Raw genomic sequence first — 24,786 nt, 5'->3', positions numbered from 1 at the left:
TCCAGATGACATATTGATTTATTGTATATAAAACTGTCCATGCCCATTTTTAGAAGTCTGATGATTTGTCGCACACAGTCAAGAGGAAAATTCCTGGGAAAAGAAAAGAGCATAAAAAGCCAACTGGGCTTATTTAGTGCCCATATAATGGATTTTCCCCTATTTTTAGTGCATGTTGGCACCATCCAAGTGCAGAATCCTCAGAAAAAGTGCCGGGGTGCCTTAGAAACACACTGTATGTTTAGGCAAAACACAAAGCAGCCCTGTGTCTAGATGGGAGGCCTGCATGAGCATGGAAGGGCTTCAACCTCCACTGTTTCACTGCTGCCCAGCTCCCAGTTTGTGTTCTGCAGAGCTTTGGGTCCTGTCGGCAGGGACAGCTGCAGGACTGATCATTTGCAAGCTCAGGCCCTGACAGCAGCTCTCCACATCACGTAGTTAACCTCAGTTTGTCTGAGGGAGGATGGAAGGTGGATGATGTGCAGGCTGGGAGATGAGGCCTCACGCTTGGGGTCTGGCTGTGGATGCCCGAGCTGAGGATGCAGGCTGGGTGTTTTCTAACACATTGATTGAGCCTGCTGGAAGTGAATAGTTTTTCTGGTTGTTTTCAGCACACTCCAAAGATGAGTCAAGGACCTACCCTCTTCTCTTGTGGCATTATGGGTAAGTAGCAAAAACTTCTGCCCGTATTTCTTTCATCTCCGCTCCTGGATCCTTGGCAATGTGTGGGAAGATGTCCTCATCTTCTGCACCTCTCCTAAAAATGCTGCCCTGCAAAGCCTGGGGTGCAGCCCACCCATGCCCTGTGCCTTGGGGTTCAGTACTGCCCATCCCACTGTACCAGTATGGGAAGCCCCTGCCCAGGGGTGGTTTGCTGCCCTGCAGTGCTGAGCGCATTGCTGGTCTCCTTTTCCATTGCTTTCTGTGCATCTTTGAAGTTATTCGTGCAGTTGGGATCATAAGCATTTTGGGTCTTAGATTGCGTTTCTCACGTGTTTGAGAATCCATCCCTCAACTACAGCTCTTGACTGTTTGCATGTATGATACGTATGAGATGTATGATGAATATATCAGTATTATAACTAAAAATATTCTTCCTTTTGGCGCAGTATGTATGGACAGACCTCAGGCAACAACAGAAGCATCTTTTTTGCCTTTCACAATAACATGAGCTGTTGTATGTGATGTTTAATACCGTTTTTGGCATAGCTTGCTACCAACTATCTTGCTGAATGGCTAGTGAAATTGATGGGGTTTTGGTGCGTCAGCCCAGGATCCTGAAAAAACAGTAATGCAGGAGGATGTGCCACTATACAGTGCTTTTTGGGTTTTGAAACGGGGAGCCAGTCCCTAGGCGAAGTCTCAAATCCCAATTAAAATTGTAGGTCAAGTTTGAGCCAAGCTACTTGGTATGAAAGCCAATGCTTTGCAGACAAAGCGACTGCCCCTTTTCTTCGTGGACACAACTCTCATTAGCGTTAATGGGAGCTGAGCACATGCATTGAGAGGAGATATTTCCCAAGCTCTCCAATACTTGAGTTGTTTGGAGGAGGGGGGAAAAGATGGAAAATGTTTTGATTTTTTTTTTTTTCAGATGAAAGTCACAAGCTTCAAAGTCAAGAACGGGCAGAAACAGTCCGTTCCCTTTCTCCTGTCTGTCAAAAATGAGTAAGGAACAAAGAAATCCAATCGGATGGTTTTGTTTTGTGCCATGGCACTGGCAGGCTCTTCCACAAATATGAAGAGTCTAAGCCTAATTGAAAATCAGCTTGGTGTTAATAGCTTTTACAAAGCCGTTTGCGTCTTCCTAGCGCTGTGCTGGTCTTCCTTGGCTGCCAAATTATCCTGTTTCCAAGGGAACCTAATCTCACCTCCTTGACCACAGCTTACCATGTAATTGTCTTTGTCATGCCCAGTCAAGAGGAGTGAGTCTCTGGTGTGCGAGAGAGCACTGTTTGGTTTGTGCTTAATTTCAGGCATCTTTCCCAAACGCTCTTCTTGATGTCTTCAAACTTGGGCCACGATCACATACCAACTCTGTGCTGAAACTTGCTGATGCATTTTAAAAGAGTTGCAGGGTTATGATGTCACTGAATGTGCAGTGAGTGAATATTTCAGGCTGAGAGCAAAAGCATGGAAATGAATGAATCCAGGAAGGTTGCATCAGCCCACATCAGCCCAGGGATGCGTATCTACAGGAGGGGTAGGAAGAAGCTGGCCAAGGCCCCAGGTGTGCACCCCATAACCAACAAACCCAGCTAGCCTGAGCTGGCACATGATTTGTGCAGCATAAGGTTGGTTTGAGTGTCACTTGCTTCCTGCCTAATGCGACTGCCAGAGACACTGGGGCTGGCAATAGCAGAGAGGATGCCAGGTACAGGGGCTGCCCCCGTTGCCAAAGCATGTATTGGTGTCCTCGGGCCAAATGTAAAGAAGTCAAAACATGAACGTGGCAAATGCCTCAGTATGGCACGCCGGCAGCATCACAGTGAGCAGCACAAGGCACTCTGCTGATACCAGTGCAGGCAAAATGTCCCGAGAACCACTTTGAATGGGAAAGGAATACATTGATGCCCACACCTTTTAAATGTAAGCATTTCATAAGGTACTGAAGTCTGGGAAGATTCAAAAATCAATTAAAACTTTAAAAAAACTGAATATATTAGTAAGCTTTATTAAAGACTTGGTGTGTCAGATGATGCAAAATTTGATCCACTTCTCAAGGTGAGCTAAATATTTAGATTTATGTGTGGGATGATACCAGTATTACTAAGAAGACTGTTGCACTTACAGTTTTGGGCATTTCATCTTGATTCTTTTTCCCAGCAAAGGGCTATTTAGAGAACAAAACTCATTTCCTTTTTCCCTTCTGCTTGATGCGCCCTTAAAACACCTGGGAGTAAAGGAATTATCCTGTTACCAGATGGAGATCTTTTTCCTTTTCTTGCCATGCATTCTCCACCCCTGTGAAAGTATCAGTGGCTGTGCTAGAGAAGGCAGCCAGCATTTTAGAAAGTTTGGGTATTATTTTTGGCTTGCTGCATTGAGAATTTTCTGTCTGTGGGTGGATGGCAGTGGAAGATTTACACTATTTTAACAATGCCCTGGTGATATTGCCTGACTTCTCTCTAAGCAGGTATGTAAGAAGCACTTGGCATCTCAATCAGTAGCAGCAAGCAGTATTCTTTTGCAGCCCTCTGCAAGAAGCTTAGTGGATTTGTAACAACAGCCACAGCCTCACGTTCTCTGAGAGCAAGAAGTAATCTTTGACCTGACATCCTAACTGTTTATTGAGCCAGGTGACTGCTGGTGAGAGAGAGGTGATGAGGAATGTTTTATTTTTACTCTATTTTTACTTGTGTGGATTTTCCCCTTGTCGTATGGCTATTGACACCAAGCACGTGTCACCTGGGCACGTTCTCAGGCAATAAGTATGGGCCTGTTGTTTGCATTTCCCATTGAAGCAAAGCTCCACACATCTTATTTTAATCTTATTTGTGCCATGGGAAAGCAGGAGGGCTGTCAGGCTCCGTGGCGCTGCCATCAGCTAATTACAACCATTAAATTTGTTCCACGTTTAGGAATCATCTCTTGAACTTAAAAAGGAGGCAGCGGAAAATACAAACTGCCTTTTCATGTTGCACAGAGGCTGGGAGACCGACATTCGACGTCAAGAACATGTGAAAAAGGGAACTGGATGCACATCCAAAGGAAGAGAAATGTTTGGGTTAGGATCCAAATGGAGTTTATCTGCCAAAAAGGAGGAAAAAAAAAAAAAATTGATTGAAACCCGTAATCACTTTACAAGTTGCTGTAATAAATTATGTATGAATGTAAATTATTTCACAGGAAAAGAACGTAGGGGAAACTTGAGCAGAAGGATCATGCATTATGTATAGAAAGGAGCCGTAAAAATATTGCAGCAGCACATTTGTGTCGTGGTAAAGTTGTGTCAGCGTTTTGATTTGATGCCTTTCTCCGTGGTGAGGAGCTCGGTTGTTCAAGTTTTGGTGCCCAGATCTTGGTGTAAGAGCTGTGGTGGTTGCTTCAGGGCTTACTGAAGCTAAAGCATAGAGGGAGGGCATTGTTCAGACACCTCTTGAGCACTCACACTTGGCAGAGAACAGCCAGGTCTCCTCTCAGCCTCCTTTTCTCCAGACTGGACAACTGAAATGCCTTCAGCTTCTCCTCACAGAAGTGCCCTGCAGGTGTTACATGCTTTTCTGGAGCTCATGGACAAGGGACCTGGCAAGTTGCAAGTTCTTGTGTAGCCTGTGCAAAATGTGGGAGCTCAACGCATGGAAATGTGCCTATAGTGACCTGGATGCCTTCGTCTGATGAGAGCTGCTTGTGCAAAGATCTTAGGGATGCTTTGAGGATGGCACCAGTCCCCATGGGTTTGGAACAAAGCTTCTGAGAGCCTCGTGACCTGGACCTCTGTGCTTGTTTGATGTGATAGAGGTTACCCAGGGAAAAAGATGGATGTTCAAGGCTGTGTGCCAGACAGGTGTCTGGCTTGTGAGAGGAAACAGCAGGATTTTGCCCCGGAGGAAGTTTAGAAGTAGGTGCGGTGTTTTAAACCTGATGCCTGATAAATTCATCCTTGTTTCATCGATGGGCATGTTCAGCAAGGGGCTGGAAGCATTTAGTTCTGCAGTTTCAAGTTAAAATCCAAAAGGAAGAGGCCCAGGCTATTTTGTCTGAGGACACTGACCACCAAGAAGGACCCATTTAAGCAGGGAAGTGCCCCACGTGCTGTATCTACATCATGCCTTGGTTGTGAATGCCTTTCTATCGTTTTCTGATGGGCAAAGAGTGCTCTCCAGCAAAGCCGTTTATTTCTGAACTGAGGAGTTCACATGATGGATTTTGCCCTGGAACAAATTGCTGCCTCTGGGTAAACCAAGCTGAGGTTTGTAATTTAAGAAACTTAATACATGCTTAACCGCAGCAGTATTAATGGTTCCACTGCAATTATTGTTATCAGCGCTCTCAGGATGTGAATCTTAGTCTTAAAAAGTTGAGCAGAAAAACAGACTTTTTTTCCTCATAAGTGGCTCCCAAGTCTTTTAATTACACCCTCAATGCTTAGATGATCCCTGTTTTCAATTTGTTATTCTGTTAGCATCACTTTGCATCGGAAAAAGACCACATTCTGGGTTATTGTAGGGCTTTGCATGGGTGGTTTGTCCTGGGGGGCAACAGGGGAACGGAGCACCCCATGCATGTGCATCTCCTGGATGGCAGCTGCCCTGCCAGAGCCCCAGCTTCCTTCAGCACAAGCTGAGCACAAAGGAGGAAAGCAAACAATAACCCAAAGTTGTCGCTCGGGATAACAGTATGCTTGCAATTTTCTTTGTGATTTGTTTTCTTTTTTTGAAGGTTTACAGCTGTTTGTGCAGAAGTAATGTCGAAAGAGGAAGGTATCCTGTATCCTCTTGAACAAGCTTACCAAGGCCTTTTGTAAAACGTGACGTCTGGGCATGGGGGTCATGGCAGCTTGCCATAAAAAATTAGCTTCTATTTCTGTTTCTTTTGTCTGCTGACCTGACCCGAGAAATCTCTCTGCTGGCAGCATAATAAGGGGGGAAAATAATAAAGATCTAAACATAGATGTAATTGTTTAGCACGGATTTCTCACTTCTCATCGTGCTTTTTGAAATGAGGACAGCAGCGGTTAAGGCACGGCGCGGTGCAGCGCAGGGCTGCTGGGGGATGGTGGTGTCCAGGCAGCTGCTGGCAGGGGGAAATGGGGAAAGGAGCCAAGAGGGGTTTATGGGGTAGCTTGCAGGGCCCCAGGTCTGACCTCCCAGCTGGAAGTGGGCATTGATAGGAAGCGGTCTGTGCTGTGGCATCTTTCCTGCCATCAGGCTGTACCTGCAGCTGCAGGCTGGGCACGGCTTTGAGTTGATTTATCTAAATGGAAAAAAAAAAAAAAAAAAAAAAAACAACCCTAAAAAATACTGTACCATTTAGATATGATCACATGAAACTTTGCAGCGACGGTTAGCTAGCACGGTTTGCCTCCCAACAACAATAACAGTTACCAGAGAAGGTCTATTGGTGGTGATGACTTTTTTCCATTGCAGCAGCCAATGGTGCAGCCCTACCATGGTTTTCCTGTTGAGCATCAGCGGCGTGTTTGTACAGAGCCCTGCTGGCCCCAGCAGCCCGTGACAAGGAGCCCAGCCCTGATGGTCCTCCTTTCTTCTTTTATAGTCAGGGAACCATGTGTGTGAATGAGATCATCGTGCTTAATCCTCTTTTCACATGGTCATCTCTGGGATCTCTACATACAGCTGGTTTGCGGTTTCCCCATGTCCACGTGGATATTAGGAAAAATTTCTCAGAAAGAGTGGTAATGCATTGGCACAGGCTACCCAAGGAGGAGTGGGGTCACTGTCCATGGAGATGTTCCAGAGCCGTGGGGATGTGGCACTGAAGGATGTGGTCATTGGGCACGATGGGGGTAGGATGGGGTTGGGCTTGGGGATCCTAAAGGTGTTTTCCAACCATCATGATTCTCTGGTTCTATGAAGTGGCATTTGGCCCATTGCTGTACACATTTTGAATGCAGTTAGAAACCATTGACTTGGGAGCCACAGGTTTCTCAGAGCTTTGCTCAGATCCCCAAAGCCCATCTCATAAAATGAATGCCTTCACGCCATCCCCTGAAACCTGCAGATTTGAAAGATCAATGCAAAATGTGCAGAACTGGTGGGCACAGCAGCACGGGTGACTGGGGGGATTGGCATCTGGGCCAAAGCACCAGGAAACCCCAGTTTGGGGGGAAGGATGGGAGGTAGGCATCTAATACAGTATCAGCCAGCACAGTGATTGTTACGTGCTCTAGTTTCTGTTAGACATGGTGTCTTTGGCTAGCTGTTGGATATCAGGGGGAAATTCTTTACTATGAGAGTGGTGAGGTGCTGGAACAGCTGCCCAGAGAGGCTGTGGATGCCCCATCCCTGGAGGTGTTCAAGGCCAGATTGGATGGGGCCCTGGGCAGCCTGGTCTAGTATTAAATGGGCAGGTTGGTAGCTCTACTTGTGACGGGGGTTGGAGCTTCATGATCATTGAAGTCCCTTCTAACCCAAGCCATTCTATGCGTCTGTGGCTGTGGAAGAGGTGCTCAGAGCCTTAGTGTGGATGAAGTTTTATTGGCTTCACTGGAGCAATGCTGTTTCAGCAATTAGCAAGCAAGACAGCCCAATGGGCATACGGCTTTGGCATCCTGTAGGCTCCGATGTCCTGTGTGTATTTCTCTGCCCACAGTGGTGGCCACAGCCTCTGCCATGGGGAAGCCCCCAGGTCCATGTCAGCCCGGTGTTGCAGCAACTTTGGGTTTGCAGCCCCGACTTTGGGTTTTTTTTGCACCTCCCAGTTCACATTGCTTGTGGAGTCTGAGATGAAAGGAAAGCATCCGAGGCACGATCTACCCCAGAGATATGGCAACGACCGTGTCATTTCATAATGCTGGATGCCTCTTAGCCAGTCTGGATATTCAAAGGCAAATTTCTATCATCTTCTAGCAGTTTTGCTCCTGCTACAATTTGTCTCTCTCTCTATCTATGCCACAGCAACCATTGTGCTGGCGGTTCGGAAAACCATATTCCGAGCGTTAATTAATTTGTACTGCAAAAACGTCCCATATGCTACTCTTTGTTTATGCACGTGGAAAGCGAATCACAGAATCAATTAACGCTAATGCCTGTGGGTGTGTGTGTGTGTTTTTATCATTTCCGAACCAGAAAATGACAGATGGGGAGACCTCAGCAGGAAATGTCCACTGCAGATCGAGCAGCCAGGCACCAGCATCTGGGACTGCCTGGCCGACAAGGGCGAGGAGGGCACGCTGTGGCCACGGGAAGCCACCAGCACCTGCTCGGTGACCAACCTCATCAAAGAGCTCAGCCTCAGCGATCCTCACAGCAGCAACCCATCGGCGCCGCCCAGCAAGCGCCAGTGCCGCTCGCTGTCTTTTTCGGATGAAATGTCCAGCTGCAGGACATCATGGAGACCTTTGGGCTCCAAGGTCTGGACACCGGTTGAGAAGAGGCGGTGTTACAGCGGGGGGAGCGTCCAGCGCTACTCCAACGGCTCGGCCACCATGCAGAGGAGCTCCAGCTTCAGCCTGCCGTCCCGCTCCCATCCTCTGGCCTCGTCCTGTGACCACCGTGCGGGCTGCCCGCCGAGGAGATCGGGGGCTGGAGGTGACAGCTGGAGCCCCGAGGGCGGCCGGGCGGACATGCAGCGCTCCCTGTCCTGCTCTCACGACCGCTTCTCCTCCTCGGAGCCCGGCCCGCCCTCAGCCAGCAGCACGCCGGCCTCCACACCGCAGCTGGGCCGCCGTGCTGGTGGGCTGTGCCGCAGCCGCTCGCAGCCCTGTGTCCTCAATGACAAGAAGGTGGGCGTCAAGCGGCGCCGGCCCCAGGACGCACAGGAGCCGCGGCCATCACTGGACCTGGCCAAGATGACACAGGTAAGGCTGGGAGCTGGGCATGGCCTCCCTCTTCCCTGTGTCATATCCAGCTCGTGCTGCGCCCCAGCAGCAGCGCAGGGCTTTGTACCTATAGCAGCTCCACTTTTATGTTCCAAGCAGTGGTTTGCTCTGTCTGTGCACCATTGGTTGTTCGTAACACCGCATCAGGTGAGGCTGAGAAACATCCTGGTGTTTTCACTCCTCATCATCCCATGCAATAAACACGTTTGTTCTCCCTTCAGGGATGTGATACTTGATGGCATTTCATGCCTGGCTGCTCAATGGGTGTTCAGATGAGCTAATTTGTGCTGGAGGATGTGATTAGTGTTTCCTCCTCCAGAAGAGCTTAACAGATAAAAGGAGTCAGAGAATGACGTGTTGGGGTAAGTGCGGAGGACAACGCATGGCACTGCAATCATCTTTTTGATAAACCATGCCAGTAACATTTAATATGCTGAGCTTATTTCATTAGCTAATAAGCTGGACGGGCAGCGAAAACAACTGACACTTGTTACTGCCTTTTACTAGCTACAATTGGCATGACTGAAGGCCCTCTCATTTCCTTGCGTTGGTGGAAACGTTTCTAAAACACACCCAGCACAGCACTGTGGTTGGCAGCAGGCTGGCTCTGAACGCTTTGTCCTATCCATCGAGTTCTCACCCTGGATGAGGAGATGGAATGCAGTTTAGCCATCTACTTTTCGTCGTGCCTCCCCCACTCCAAGTTCTCTCCCAGTGAGCAGCCACTTGTTGCTTCACTTGTATTGCAGGGCAGAATCTCCTACAGGCCTGGGTGGGAGTTTTGTGCAGCGTTGAACCTGTTCAGTGTATCTTGCCATTGGAACTGCTCACCTTCAAGGGGAGCTGACAGCGCTTGTTAGCATAGAGATGTTCACAAGACCTTTCAGGATTAGACCAAAGTGTTGAATGAGTTGTAAAGGCCAATGAGCTGATGGATTACTGCACGTGTGCCCCATCTGCATTTGCTGGAGTGGTTGGTGGTGAGCAAAGGGAAGAGATAAAAGAGACAGAACTATTTTTATTCCCAGAGCTATTTTGAGAGCCCACACGGTGGTTACCGTCACAGAGTGATGCTTGTGCTGTGGTGAGATGAGCGAGAAATGGTTTCGGCAGTGCGGAGGAGAACCAACTGCAGGTTCAGGTACTGGTAGGAGGAATACAGGCAAGCAGAAGGGAGCAGAACTCAAAGAACATGCCAGTCCTGTTGCAGTTTTCCTGGCAATGAGTGCTTTGGGCTGTTGAAGTCAATGCAGAGCAGACTGTGCTCAGAATAGTGTGGACCATCCTCCTCAGGTCACAGCCATGGCAGGCTTTAATCTCTTCTTAAAAAAACAAATGAGTTTATCTTTCATAGAATACACCCACAAAGACCATCATGTCCAACCTCCAGCTTCACACAGGGCCACCCAAACCCAATGTCTGAGAGCAGTGTCCCATCACTCCCTTTTCCTGATATCCAACCTGAACCTCTCCTGACAGTTGATAAATAACCTGAAACTGAACCTCCCCTGGAATCTTTGAAAATGCCTATGATGCAATTATTTCTTTTTTTTTCCCAAAGGCTCCTGGTGATTTTCTGCTCTTTAATTGACAACAAACGAAGGGCTGGGAAGGGGAGAGTGGCAGGTGGAGAGGCACTCCCAAAAACATCCATCCTGCCCTCCTACTGACAGACCGACCAAGGGCTCAGGGCATCATCTGCAGGTCCTGGTGGTGCCAGCCCTCCCCAAATTTCAAAAGAAGTGCTAAGGGATCTAACAAATCCCAGCCTGTCAGCTAAGCTTGTGAACCACACCAGGGTATATACCAACACATGCCCAAATTAGGACCCACAAGAATCTAAGATGCACTTTTGGAAGATGGCAGGCCTTGGTGCCTGCTGGCTGCAGTGCTAGGGCTGCGTGAAAGGTTTGGAGCCCACTGGTTTTCCAGACCACGGGGAGCTGGGCCACCAGCTCCCACAGGCCGTGGTTGCATTTGCTCATCCTGCAAGCATGGCTGCAAAAGTGAAACAAAAAAAGAGAAATGGGGGCAGCGCGGACAAAGGGTTGCGGTTATGAAATAATGCAGATGCTAAAAGCAGCAGTGCGTCACCGTACTGAATGTGTTTGGTAATGGAATTGCTACAGAAGGGATGCTGATAGTGCCACAGCAGCTGTTTGGCAAGTGAGGGGCTGTGAGAGAAGCAGGGGGGGAGCAGCTGTTCCCTTCCTGCAGGAAAAAACAGGGGAAATGCCCCTACGTGGTCCCAACCCGTAGGGAGCTGGGATGCTTGGAGTGAAGCTGAAGAGCAGACTGAGCTCTGAGCAGAGGATGTCAGGGGTGTCCCTGGGTGTCTGCACCAGGTGCTGAATGGTGCTCGTAGGCCTTTGCCCAAAGGTGTCACGTGTGCGTGTCACATTTCCCTTGCACTGGATTTGCCTGAAGTTGCTGGACTCCAACTGCAAAGTTAACTGATTGAATTGTCCTGGGAGGCCTCAGGGCAGAGCGAGCTTCTCCGTCAGCTTAACCAAGGTGGATGTTTGTCAGCTGGGAGGCAAAGCAGTGGAGGCTTTTTGCAGGGAGATTCTGGTTGAGCCTGTGGAGCTTCCCTTTTCCTCTGGACACCAAGCCTGGGTGCACGTATCATTTGTGTAGCTTTGGGTTTGGACTCAAACAAGGGCCCAAGAATGACAAAAATCAGATCACTCAGTGCAGCTCGATTCCTTGAAAACCTCAACCATAAGGAGTATGTATTTTCTCTGGCTCCTGTACTCTACCTCAAAACATCCTCCAAGCCTGAAAAGCCCTGCCTGCACAACCTGCATTGCCCAGCTGCCCTCCAGCACTGGATCAGAGGAGTGCAGCTGCCAGGACGGCTCATGCTGCTCAAGCAGCAGTACCATCAAGGAAGGAAGCCCCCGTGCTGGTGGCACCTCCTCCCCACACATCGGTGCCAGCTTTGTGGCCAGGCTGCTGCTGGCTGCTTCCCATGCGTTGCTAGCACAAACAAACAACGTGGCCATCACCACAGAGCCCAAGGAGCCGGCCCTGTGCCTGTCCTCATGGAGCAGGTCTGACCCACGCAGGGTTGGCTGCTGAGTTTGAGGAAGCGGGGCTGCAGCTCTGCATGGGTTGCAAAAGCAGACTTGAGGAAAAAGCAGTTCTGGGGGCTGTGCACAGGATGGGGTTTTCCTCATTGCTTACTTGGGGTATGGAAAGTTTTTCACCCGAAAGCCGTCTCCACGTGGGAGGACTGGCAGGGAGCAAGATGAGGCAGGTTATAGTGAGCATTCTTGCCTTTGGTGGGGCCGGATTTTGGGGTGTGAGGCACTGTCTTGGAGCCCTCCTCAAGAAGGGAATGCCACAAAAACCAACTGGTTCCTCTTGGGAGACACTGTGGTCAGTGTGCTTGAGAAAGCCACGCAGATTTGGGTGTTGGGATCAGTGTTCCCTTAGGCAGCTTTTAATGACTCTCAAGCAATGAAAGTGGTTGGGTGATTTGAGATAAAGAGCAGAAAAAAATGGCAAGGGGTCCACGTTGCTGCACGTTTTCTCTTCTCTGGCCTTACGGGAGGTAGAAATGGCTTAAAGGCATTCATTTCACAGCTGGGGAAACTGAGTCTCACCAGCAGAGCCGGGGACCAAACCCAGCTCCCAGATCAGCATCCAGCTCTGGCAGAGCATCAGTTAATTCTTTGCTCGTGCTGGTAACCACATGTGTTTATAGACCATAAACCCAGCACCATAATCAAAATAAGAATAATTTGACCTGAAATAAATGTTTTCTTCATACCAAGAGGGATACCTAGTCCAGGCAGGAGGCTTTGAGGCAGGAGGGGAGCGAGCTGCTCCTGGAAGCAATTACATGGCCACATAGCTGGGCTAATTAAGAAAGGGATCTAAATGTTAAAGTTCTTCTGGGAGGGAAAATGCTTGGAAAAAACATTGCCTTTAATTCCTCAAGCACTCATTGCCTGTTTTTGTCTATTCTTTCTGCATTTTCCTTATAAAGAAGAGGTGGACTCACGTTGCTCATGTACTGGTACAGCACCAAATCAGAAAGGCATCAGCGTTGGGCAGAAATCAAACCCTGAAAATTACTGTCCTTTGATACAAAATGGTCAGAATCATATTTTTCCATGGGCGGTGTGGTCTCTCCAGCACCTTTTCTCAAAGCATTGGGTGGGTGCAATAAAAGATGCAGGAGATGGGTGATGTTGCAGGGTCTCAGGGCCCAGCCACGCTCCTGCTGGGCCGGCGGATGGGCAGGATTTGGGACAGCACTGCAAAACTTCACTGCAGCACAGACGTTGATTCATGCTGTGCCGTTTGACTCATCCACAGAACGCCGAGCCAGGGGCCGGCCCTGGTGTTGCCGTATGTGCCGAGCAGATTGCTTTCCTTCACACAGGCTCTGGAGAGCTGCAAGGGAGACAAAACACGTCTGTCACAGCGATCGCAGCGGCCCTGGATCAGAATCTGAAATCATCCTTGGTAATGGCAGAATGGGTCCTTGCTATCTTTTGCCCGTTCTGCTTCCTGCTTTGTAAGATGTTGATACGGCTGTTAGTACGAGATGTGAATTTGTGTTAGCACATTTCCAAACGCAGCTATCCTTTTTAAACTTGTTGTTGGTTGGTTTTTTTTTTCAAGTGGCACATTTATATATATGTTTGTTTAGCTCTCCCTGCAGCATGCAGCCCTGGCCTGAAAGTGGAGGTGGCCCCGTGTCCAAGGCAACGTGCCATGGGAAGATGGACATCTTCCTGGTACATGCTTTGATACCTCCATCACAGCAGCAGTCAGATGCGATAACAGCGAGCTGTTCCTGGAGGGGGCACAGAGGAAACCTTATTGCTCTCTACAACTCCCTGAAAGGAGGTTGGGGCGAGGAAGGGGTTTGAAGGACCTTGTTCCTGAAGCTGCTTGTCCTGATGGGGTGCTGGTGTGTTTGTGCCATGTACAATGGGGCTATTCACAGCGCTTGCTGGCTCTACAGACACATGGTGCCATTCATGGGGTGACTTCACCCTTCTCCAAGGACCACGTGCTTTCATAGGATGGAGACGTTGGCACCCGTACTCACAAGAGGGTCCTCTTGAAATGTGGTCAGGTGGTTCTTAGCAGTTTTCAGTATTAAAATCGGCTTCAGCTGGAGCTGGAATTTCATGCTGGTGATGGGTGGGAGTTGGGCTGTCCCCTGTTTCCCCTCCAAACCAAAGAGTAAGAGCACGTATCCATAAGGGTCAATAGATGAAGGAGCTCACGGGCTCCCAAAGATGAAGTTAACAGCTTAGAAATATTTTATTCTGGTCTTTATATTGAATGGGGAAAAGTTTTAAACTGTAGGATGGGGGAAACTGCTCCGTCCTCCCCTCTCCAGTCACTCAACTCTTTCCTGGAGTGGTAAAACTCTCTATATTACCATGTAAGGCTTTCTGTTTGAGTTGTGGCAGCTTTTCTTTGGATGGGATAGGCAGCACCTCTGGCTGCCTCAGCACCCACTCTGAGGAGTAGCAAATATTTCCCAAAGGTAGGATGAAGGGTGAAAAATTGGAGGTTTGGAATTCCAATCATGTCCCAGGAAATAGTTTGATGTTGATGTAATTTCTTGAGAGAAGTTCCAGCTTCCAAGTCCCAGTGTTTTTTAAATAAACACGAATGAGAGACTGGAACGGTCAGTTTGTGGCTTGGTGGAAAAATGCATTGGAACTGAGCTTCGGTTTGGGATCAAATGCAGTGAGGTGGCTTGGAGGGGCAGAGACTTTGGAGGCAGCTGGGTTTGGCTTTGGTCAGACTGTTGTACATGCAGCATGGATGGTTTTGAAGTTATGGTGTTGGACTGGATCCTATATGCATCAGTGCCATCCCTGTCTCCTCTGTGAATGCCCTTATAGTTTCCAAGCCATAAAAACATGGAGATGTGGCACTGAAGGACAGGGTTGGTGGGTGCAAACTTGAGGACCTCAGGAGCCTTTTCCAACCTTAACCATTCTCTGATTGCTAACGTAAGAAGTAACGGTAGTGACCATTTCAGGCAGTACATTGGTCTGCTCAGAAGATGCCTATAGGAGGTGGTTTGTTGTGGCAGGCTGTGCTTTAGGGGCACGGCAGAGGTTTTAGTAGTAGTAATGTGTAATGCAATTCCATACGCTGTTTTGATTTTACAGTAGAAATAATCCCATCTGCTTCAATTGCAAATTTGTGACTCACCAGACAAAACTGGTGGATAGTAAATCCTGCCCTGGGAGTGGGCAGTAACTGGGGACATGGGTGTCCCTGCCATCACATTGGGTTGTAGCACAGGGATCTGAGAGCATGGCCAGGCTCTTTGTGCAGCACCCTGAGCTGAGCAGGGCCCCAGGCCCCCCTGACTTATGCAGCCCAGCTCTGTCCCCACTGCCAGCTCTGTCCCTGCGGGGCCAGGCATTGCACCCATTTGCTCTCACATGAGAGGATGGGGCTGGAAACACAAACAGAGCTTTGCAGTGTCTGTCTGGAGCAGACACAAAATCCAATTGTGTCCCAAATGCCCACATCTGATGCATCACATGCCTGGTTTAACCCCTTCTATCCAGGCTTGCATTGTGCATAGTCCTAATGAACAGCTTTCATGCAACACAGTGCCTGATCCCCAGCCCACCCTGGGCCTCTTGAATCCCTCTAGAGACCTCCATGTTCATGATGGGAACCTCAGAGCACCCACAGAGGCTGGTGCTGACCTCAGGTCCCTTCGCTTTGCTGAGCCCAACCTGGTGTGTAACCCTGTAGCTCTATAATGTGATGGAAAGTATAGTGATAATAGCAGGATGGTAAAGTCTTTGGCTACAGCAAAAGAACACAAGCCCAAATACAGCAGTTGTGGACACAGGAACAAGGGAAAAAAGGTGCTTACTACCTTTGGAAGGCCTCAGGTAGGCAGGGATCTCCAGCAAGAGATACCCTCATTTCCACTGCCAACCCTTAAATGAGGTCTGGGAAGGGATGGATCCTGGCTCCAGCCCTTCTGGTCACTCAGCTGCACTGCATGCACCTGAGCTCCCCTGGGTTGGCCCTGCCTTCCCATCAGGTGCTCCATCACTGCTTTAGGCTGTAACCTAGCATTTCCATGACAGACCCATCTGAGTTCCTGTTTGCTGAAGTCTTTGCAGCAGAGAGAGGATTGCAGAAAAAAACAACCACTCTGGCAATGAAATCTGCAAAGGTGCAAAAGAAAAGGAAGGTCCCACAGCTGCAGAGGTCACCATCTCCATGCTTATTTGACGCTGTGTCTGCTCCTTGCTGCCTTGGTACCAGGGCCAGGGCACTGCCAACTCCTGATGCTCTGACAGACTCAGTGGTGGTGGCCAAAAGCAGTTGCTTATGCTGTTTGAAAAGAAAAACACAAAAAAAACCCAAAAAAACAGCCCTGCAGAGGGCTTCTGGGCTTGCCCATCCTTTCCTCGTTTATGATGAATGATTCAGTGATGGGATTTGTAAACAGCAGCCAGGTTCCTCTCCTGTGTCCCTCTGAGAAGCTTCATTCATCACGTCTTGTAGCAGGGGCTGCTGACAATGCTCAGGGAGGATGTGGGGCTGGTAGAGCAGGGCAGCATGTGGCAGGGCATGAAAGAGAAGCTGAGCTGTGGCCAAGCCCAGCACAGCTGTCACAACGGCTCCTCCAGGCATGAGGAAGCATGGCGGTGGCCTCCCGGGCAACGGGTGTTATTGTAAAAAATATTTGTTCACTGCAGAGTTTTAGAAGTGATGGTCAGAACAGTTCCGAGGGAATCTCCTTCCTGCAAAACTCTCCACAAGCCCTGCAGAAAAGAGAGCTGAATAAAACAGGGGAGCAGCTTGCTTTTCTCTTCAAGGGAAAGATGCTCAGAACTCACCCGAAATAGGGACTGTGTCCACAAAGCAGTGCCTGCTCCATCTGCAGGGCCTCCCATCGTGGTGCTGAGACAGCCAACACTGACAGTAAGTTACCACCTGCTACTGGTGTGCAGCACATTGCGTGGTGTCAAACCCCTGTGCAGCCATGTGTCATTGTAGGTCCTGTCCCAGTGAGGACATCTCTGGGTCCCAGCTGGGCAGTGAATGGGCCGTGTTTTGTGATGGTCTCAATGGCTCTGGCTCAGGGCCATGTCGGGAACAGAAATGAGCCCATCACCCTCCTCTTCAGTTTTGCTCCATTGCAGTGATTTTTTGGCAGACGCAGCCTCGACGGTACGTGACTGTGCAAAATATAGTATTGGACATAGCCATGTTGACTCATTTGGAAAATGTTCTGCTTTCTCAAACCATTTTCCACAGCTTCCTTTTATGCAAGCCAGGGCCAAGGAAGCTCATTGTTCACTGGTGCTCACATTTGCCCTCATGCAAGCATTTGCCCTGCAGCCACAGGACCCCCATTGGTACATCTTGACCCTCACTCACTCTGATGCTGAGGCATCAGGAGGAGCTGGCAGAGCCAGGAAGGTGATGAGGAAATGGAGGCTGGTTTTAAAGAGGAGAGGAAGCCAGGTGATATTTTGATATTAGTGGTCACCTGCCTTCCTGTGGCTTTGAGGGTATGGATTGAAGCACGGCACAGCCTTGGGGCTCCTGCCAAGCAGAGAAGCTGGAGGGGCTGCGTGGGAAAGCCACCTCTTCCAAACTGTGTGTAGCTGTGTACGTTTCAGCTCTGCTCTGCCCTATGTGGGATGGAGCCATGGGCACGGTGAGCAACTGGGAATAAAGACACAGGTCTTTATTACCAGCTCATGGCTGGTAGGGTTGCACAATGACCCAAGTGAGTGGATCTCTCCAGCTCATACTGAAGCATTCGGTGTCTGTTAGGGAAAATATTTGTTCTCGGCAGGAAGTGAAGATTTCCTCCAATTATTGTTATGAATGGATATGAAGCTGGGAGGCTTCGCCGAGGCTGCTGTGAGGTGTGTGCATGAGGTGGGTGAACCCTGGGCAGCACCACTGCTCTGATGCCATGCATAGCTGTGCTCATCCCTCCTGGATTTTGGGGTTGCACCTCTCCAGCATTTCCCAGGGGCTCTGTAGCAACAGCAGCAGACAGCTCCTACAGCAGCATCTCATAGAGTCATTGAATCACAGAATGGTTGGGTTGGGAAGGACCTTGAAGCCCACCCAGCTCCATCCCATGAGCAGGGACATCCCCCGAGCTCAGGTTGCCATTTGTGAAACCCCATTACAAACACACACTATGGCTGGGGCAGTTACAGAGCTCCAACATGAGAGTAAAGCTACCAGTGAAACCACTCTCGAAGGCAGTGTTAATATTGAAGGCTTAATCAAACTCTCCTTTTTTTTTTTTTTCTTTATTTTTGGTCTATTAATGTGGTGTGAAGCAACTCGGTAGGATAATAGATATTTCTCAGCATGCTTGTGAAAGCTGTTTTACAGAACAAGCAGAATAAAAGCAAAATTAAGTGCTAAAGCTGTAGAATTTCAGTGCAGCATCCACACAAACACTGAAATGCTGGTGTCTGTCATAAAATTAGAGGTTGGGAAGCAAACTGTGCTCACCAGCAGTGACATCCTCTGCTCATCCCTTCCAGGTGTGTTGTCACAGCTGCCTGGATGCTGACAAAATACGTGCAGGGTGGCTGCAAAATGTGAATCACTCTTTTGCAATGGAGGTAACGGGGCAAGCGATGTAGCTGGGTGGAAAACAAAGGCAGACAATCAGCCATCCAAAGCCATCCCTACCAGGAGGAACCTGTCTCAGAGAGCAATGGCAACATGCATGCAGCATCTGATTGTTTAATATTACCCTGTGTTGTGGAAGTGGAAGCACCTCGAGCCCCCAGAAGCTGCCTTGGGTGGAGGTGGGCTCACAGAGTTTTGGTGCTGCCTGCAGTGCAGACAGAATTTCAGCATCAAGGACGACTGTTGGTTCTTCTTGTGGGTTTGTTTTCCAGCATCTCCTCGTCTCCAACCTAGATAAGTATCTGGCCAGAGGGGCTTGAAGGATAAACAAGGCTATAATAGAGCAGCAGGGCTCTGCAGGCTGCCTTTGCATTTTGTACCGGTTTGCTTTGAAGCTGGCATATATGGTTGCTTGTGGTTTTGGTAATGAGCACTGAACACCCTCCAACTGGCTCTCCTGGGCCTGTTTGAGCACACGAAGAGCTGGGTGCCTCCAAACAGACTCATTGCTGGGGAACGAAGCAAATCTCACAGCTCACAGTAATGTCTGAGGGATGGCCAGCTCCTTGGAATGGAAACTTGCTTCCGCTTCTTTCCCTCGCCCTGCTGGCCATCCCATGCCTGCAACACGGCTCAGCTGGAGCTCTGCCCACCACCAGCTCAATGCCTCGATAGATACATTGCAAAAAAAAAAAAAAATAGTGGATGGGTTTGAAGTCCCTGACACACAACTGCCTATAGCCCAGCTCCGGATGTACGGAGCTGTTTGCATTTCATCTACCTATAACTGCCCGCTGTGTTTTTTTTCCTCCAGTATTTTGGCTGTTTCTCCCCTGACACTTCATCCATCACCAGGAGCTCTCTCTGGTGCAGGCAGTGCTGGTGATGGCTTTGCAGCCCCGATGGCGGTGTTGGTTTTGAAGGTTGGGCTTGGCATGGCTCAGCCCCTTGGGCAGGCAGATGGCAGCTCTCCATAAAGTCAGACCTGGGGAGATCAGCCTAGGGATGGAGTCAGAAAAGAACTGGTTGAGTATTGAACCTGAGTGTTGTGTATATTACTGATCTGAATCGTGGCAGGAAACCCATTTCTCAGTCTGAAGCAATGGATGTTCTCTTTGGCAGCACAAGCATGGGACGTGCAGGATGCGGGTGCCACGTAGCACTTTGCCATCCTACAAGAGATCAAAGCAGCAGATAGATAGCGATCAAGGCTGTGGGTGAAGGTACCTCACAGCAGCAGGCTGAGAGAGTGGCTTAAAACAGAGCAGGGCAGTGAGATGCCCATAGCTTTGTTCCACCAAAGCGTGGCGGGGCTGAGGAGGCTGGCGCTGGTCCCCTGAGCTCCTCCACTCCCTTCTCAGCCCAGGTTGTCTGCAGCATTCTGAAGAAACTGGAGCGCAGTGTGCTAATGGGAGGTGATGACAGCTCAGTAGGTAGGGCTGGGATCGCTGACAGCTCGTAGCATTGCACCTTCGCTGGGAAAATTGCAGCAATAACCTGGCAGGGTGGAAAAGAAGGTGTTTGTGCAAAAGCCGTTCCAAGCGTTTCGCCATGGGGATCACGGTCGTGCTAATATTTATTCTAGCATATGCACCAGGATCTCCTTATTTGAAGGAGATGTGTTTCGGGGAAAAACTCACAGACCCTTATTTTATGAGGGGAAGAGTGTTACGAAGAAATGTTCCTGAGGAATTTCTCCAGCTTTCTCGCTGCGGGGGCTGCCAGAATTCAGCCTGCATCCCTGCCTGCTAGGCATGCAGGCAGCAGGAAGGGAGGGAGGGAAAACCTATGGAAACTTGCACCAAAACGCATAGAAAAGGTTAAATGTGGGAGGTGATTCTCTTCCTGCAGCTGCTTTCCCCCCCAGGTCCCCTGTAAAACCTGGAAGAGAGAATTCAAGTGACTGCAGGAGCAGGTAGGGCTCTTGCTGGTTGACCTGTTGTCCTTGGTGGCCCTGTGTAGGGCAATCACTGTGAATGGAATTTGTTTTGGGCTCCTTCTTGGAACCTTTAGCTGTTCATCTGCTCCCTGCCTGATGGGGAGTGCTGTGGAGCATCCCTAAACAGTCTGAGCCATGCCATAAAGTCTTTGCTCTGGTGGTTGGCTGGTGACAGTGGATTCCAGCTTTGCAGCTCATTTTAAGTTGTCAAGAACTCCTTATTTGTGCTTGTAGACAACTTTTCAGGTGCTTTCTTTAACATCTCATTTTCTTCCTCAGGGATTGCTTTGCATGCTCTTCGGGCATCTGGACTGCTGCAGAAGCCTAACTTCCTCTTCTGATCTGGTGTTAGCAGGCAGCTTTGGGAGAGGCTCATAGGAGCCCTGAGGTTAGCAGGGATGGAGGAGAGGCTCTGCGTGGTGCTGAGGCCAGGAGGGCTTGCACCACCTTGCACTAAGCTTCTCTCTTTGTCCAATACAGAGGACTTTGATGCTTCATTTTCATTGCATTCACAACTCTTCTCTGAATTGTGTCCAAGCTCGGAAACAAAAGGAAATAAACGTTCCTTGAGTGCCAGGGCTTTGTTTGTGGAAGGGATTTGCTCTTCTGAGAGTGCTGTTGACTTTCAGGAGACTTAGGCTTTCAAGTACCTAAATCACTTTTTTGGAAACACGTTTGCAAATTTTTCTGAGGTACTTAGAAAATAGTTCTCATTTGTCCTCAGGCCTCCTGCAAGTTCTGTGTTAATTACACGTTGTCCATTAACCACAGCTTGCAGATCTCTGCTTGAAACTGTTGTACATTCAGCCCCTGCAAGGCAGAACACACAGAATGACAAGGTTGTGTTAAAAACAGGGAAGGGATGAGCTGGGGCTGGGTACCTGCAATGTGCCCTGGGATGGGTGAGGGCCACAGATGGCACTGATGAGAGGGAGCAACCCTTGTCTTAAAGTCATAGAATCATAGAATTCTTTGAGTTGGGAGGGACTTTCAGGGACATCCAGTCCATCTAGTCTTTGCAATGGCTTCTTGTGCTGCTGTGCTTCACTAGTGCAGCACCTGTTGATTATGAGGCAAGTAACTGGAGGGCAAAGTAGCTGCGATTCCAACCTAAGTTTTTCAGGAGATACATCAAGGGATGATTTGGCTTCATTTAGAGCCTGGGGTAAATTGTTTTGGTAGTTACTCCCAGCTTACATGGATATGAAAAGTACATGAGAAATAAAAGCCTCAGGCGAGTGTGCTGCATTTTGCTGGGATCATGGATCAGAATGTTGGAAGCAAGGCTGATCTTTGGGTAGCTGGATGTCCCCAGCAGGCAGCAGCAGCCCTCTCTGTCCTCCAGCTTTGGTTTGGCCCGGGCTCTCAAACGAAAGCCTTGGAAACAGCACATAGATTTGCCTTCTGGAAGGAGCGCAGAACGCCCAAGGAGCTGACCACAGAAAGCCAGAAAGTGGTTTTTGTTGATCCTTTACACCCTGCACCCATCTTAGCTCCTCTCTCCCCTTCCTTCCACAGAACCGCCAGACCTTCAACAGCCTTAGCAGCCTTAGCAACGCAGCAGAAGACAACGCCCAGCGGCTCCCCACCACCCAACCATGGACCACAGCCCCCCACTCCCCGGAGGTGATGCCGGGCAGGACCCCCGCCTGCACCCCAGTGCCAGAGCCACGCACACGGGGCGAGGAGCGCGGGGCGAGCCGGGACGACCTGTCCTGTGAGGAGTCCGATGAGGGTGGTGGGAAGGAGGAGGATGGGACCCCGTGGCAGGGCGGTGGGGCGGGCACCCAGAGCCCCTTCCAGCTGGATGGAGAAATAGACATCGAGCAGATTGAAAACAACTGAGGACGCGGGGCTCAGCGTGGCTGGGGTCTGGGGCTCGCAGTGGGGAAGGGTCCCCTGGGGGTCAGCGTGGGTTGTGCCGTGCTGCCTGCGTCCCCCTGCCAGCTGGAGGGGATGAAGCAGCTTTGCCAAAATTTCATCAGGTATTTAGAGCAATTTTGTGTGTGTGTGTGCGTGTGTGTGTGTAAATCTTGAAATTCTTTGTAACTACTGTAGCCAGATATCAGCTAGTTTGGGAAAACCGCCTGTCAGAACTTGGAGACCAGAGGGATGGGGATCACCAAACAACGCTCATCCATCAGTGAGAAAACTACTTCTGCAAATGTAGGATCGCAGCTGATGGATCCAGCCATGGCTTCCAGTTCACACATGTGCTTGTTTGGAAAGCAAAAGGAAAAAAAAAAAAAAAACATCCCCGGGGAGGACTGGAAAACTGGGGGAAGGAAGAGAAGTCAGCTGAGATTGCCAACCGTGTAGTGGTGAGGCTGGGCTGGTGGTGGGGCAGCTGCGATGCCCAGAGCCCACACTGATCCTCTAGCCCCTGGCGGTGCCATCAAATGGAAACCACAATTTTTGCTGAAATTTATTGATGGTAAGAGCTGGATATTTTTTTTATACGGATTCTTAATTTTCTTTTTCCCAATGAGGATCCAGCAGCGCTCGGCCCCTCGCCAACCATCGTGCGGCTGCCACACTCTTTTTGCTCTGACTGTGAAGTGGATCCCTGTCCAATGCCATAGGATTACTTGACAAAAGTAAGCTGTCAAAATGCTGAAAATTCAGGTAGCAGCACTGAAAGCTTTTCCTCTCGCTGTGCCTTGTTAAAGCACAGATAAAGCGGTGACCATTGCGTTTGTACGAGATACACTCCTCCATGAAATAAGCTGTCTGCTTGCTAACTGGTTTAGAAGGACACATCCTTATTTTTTTTTTTCCCCTTTCTTTTGTTTAAACCTCTTGGAAAGCTGTACGTGCGGCTTCCAGCATCTTCTGCAGGTTCCTTAGGGTTATTTCCCAAGTTCTGCAAAAGCACAAAGGGAAAATGAAGTGATAGATCCCAATGGATCCTAACCCCTTCAGTAGGGGTCCAGCACCCCACTGGGAGTCTGCAAGTCAGAAGAGGCTGAGAGCGGCCAATGCAGGTTTACTGATCCCTGCTGTTACATTACTGCACTTTTCCTGCGGGGTTTTGGGCGTTCCCCCATCCCATCCACTCATAGCTTTACGTCTGCTTGTGGCCGCGGTCATCTCAGCTCCATGCAGAGCGGTGCCGGGACCTTCTCCTGTTGGGGAATCCTCCATCTCTCTTCAAGTGTCTCTCAATGTGTTGTTGAAAACAACCCACCCTGGCTGCACACCCCTCGTGGGAGGCCCCCAGCCCAGAGCTGGGTATGGCTCTATGAGTCAAGGGCCTTTGGGACGTGGTGTCTGCCGGCCCGTATCCCCAGGAGCAACGCAACCATATTTTGGCTTTGAGTCTTCCTGATGTCCCAAACCCTCATAACAGCCCCGGGCTCCCGCAGAGCTCAGGGCACGCTTGCCTATGCACACGTGGGGCTGTAACAAGGGCTCTTTTCTCCCTCCAAGGGCTGCTACCTAGGACATGCTCACCCCATGCAGTAGGACGGTGACCAAGTGGCCGCCGGCTGTACCTGACACAGACGTAGCATACAGTTTACATACAGCACAACCCGTTTGCCTTACTAAAGATGCTTCTCCAATGAGTAATGGCCTTATACCGGGCACATTAGCTTAGACACAGACTGCAGTGACGGTTTGTAGGCCACAGTGGTGTTCTGTTGGGTGTTTCTCTGTTGGTTTCGTATGATTTCATGTACTTGTTTTCAGTTCGAGAAAGCCTTACTTAAAAAAAAAAAAAAAAAGGAAAAAAAAAATCTCTCTCTGTAGAGGTAAAACAGTTGTGGATTTATATATATATAAATATATATATAAATAAATAAAAAAAAAAAATATTAAATATAATATAGTACGTGCCTCAGATCCAGGGGACATCCTGTTGATTGTAGTTAGATGCGGTGCGAGTTCCTTGAGATCCATTGCAGCCCAGGGGCTCCCAGGGATCCACTGGTTGTTAGAGGACCTCACTGGGAACCCTTGCAGCAAAGCCCTGCCAGAACGTGGTAATGCAGTGCAGGTGGAGGCCTTTGCTTGCAGCTCGCAGGCTCGTGGTTGTGAAGATGCCCGTGGCTTGTTGAAGGCTTGACCCAATCCGACAGCTTCAGGATGACAGCAGGCCATGGCATCAGCAATAAGATTGCAGCAGTAAGGAAATAAAGGGTTTGGATAGAGGAACGCTTAGCACCGGTAACACACGCACGTGTTTCGAGCCTGTTCTAAGGAAGATTACATCTTGGACAAAAAGATGGGAAGAAGTGTTTGTAACATAGATTGTAATTTTTTCACGTTATAGCATAGCCTCCTTGGCCAATACAAGTTGTGTTTTCAGTGCTTTGTTTCAAAGCTCCTGGCTGAACAGGATAACAAACTGATGTAGGATATTCTAGGATTGTAGCAGTGCTTTACGGAGTTTTATGTTTTCGATGTGGAAGAAATCAAAAGAAGAGGATGGCCAAAAAAAAAAACAAGTCAACAACAAAAAAAAAAACACAACAAAAAGAAATATGACAACAACAACAACAACAAAAGCCTTCTGAAGCTCTGCCCTGTCGTAGCAACATCTCTGCACACTGCACAAGCGCAGAGGTATGTGTGTGCCCAGGCCATTGCAGGTGGCCCCGGGGTGGGCAAGAAGACTGCTGACCTGTCCCCTCTCCATGACTTGATTGCACTAGAGCAGCTCAGTCTCAGGAAATTGCTTGTTACTTTTACTGTGTAAATAAAGCTTCCTGGTTCC

At 49.2% G+C, this 24,786-nt stretch overlaps 1 protein-coding gene and 1 long non-coding RNA gene across 4 annotated transcripts in view; both read left to right on the top strand.

Moving 5' to 3' along the window:
* Positions 1 to 24,517, top strand: part of FAM53B (family with sequence similarity 53 member B) — a 38,573-nt gene extending 14,056 nt beyond the window's left edge. For all 3 annotated transcript variants that reach the window (XM_031597334.2, XM_031597333.2, XM_090145633.1), the window contains 3 exons: positions 612 to 663; positions 7,752 to 8,482; positions 21,588 to 24,517. In XM_031597334.2, coding sequence (XP_031453194.2) covers positions 612 to 663; positions 7,752 to 8,482; positions 21,588 to 21,914 — 1,110 coding nt within the window. In that variant the 3' untranslated portion in view covers positions 21,915 to 24,517. The remainder of the gene's footprint in view (positions 1 to 611; positions 664 to 7,751; positions 8,483 to 21,587) is intronic.
* LOC149917127 (uncharacterized) lies at positions 670 to 5,612 on the top strand. Its single transcript, XR_016468891.1, has 2 exons — positions 670 to 3,320; positions 3,582 to 5,612. It is a non-coding gene; the product is annotated as an uncharacterized LOC149917127 (long non-coding RNA).
* Positions 24,518 to 24,786: the final 269 nt, after the last annotated feature.

Source organism: Phasianus colchicus, chromosome 8, assembly GCF_987193195.1.
Source record: "Phasianus colchicus chromosome 8, bPhaCol1.hap1.1, whole genome shotgun sequence".
In the NCBI taxonomy this organism is placed as follows: Eukaryota; Metazoa; Chordata; class Aves; order Galliformes; family Phasianidae; genus Phasianus; species Phasianus colchicus.
This window is presented reverse-complemented; position numbering and strand designations above follow the sequence as displayed.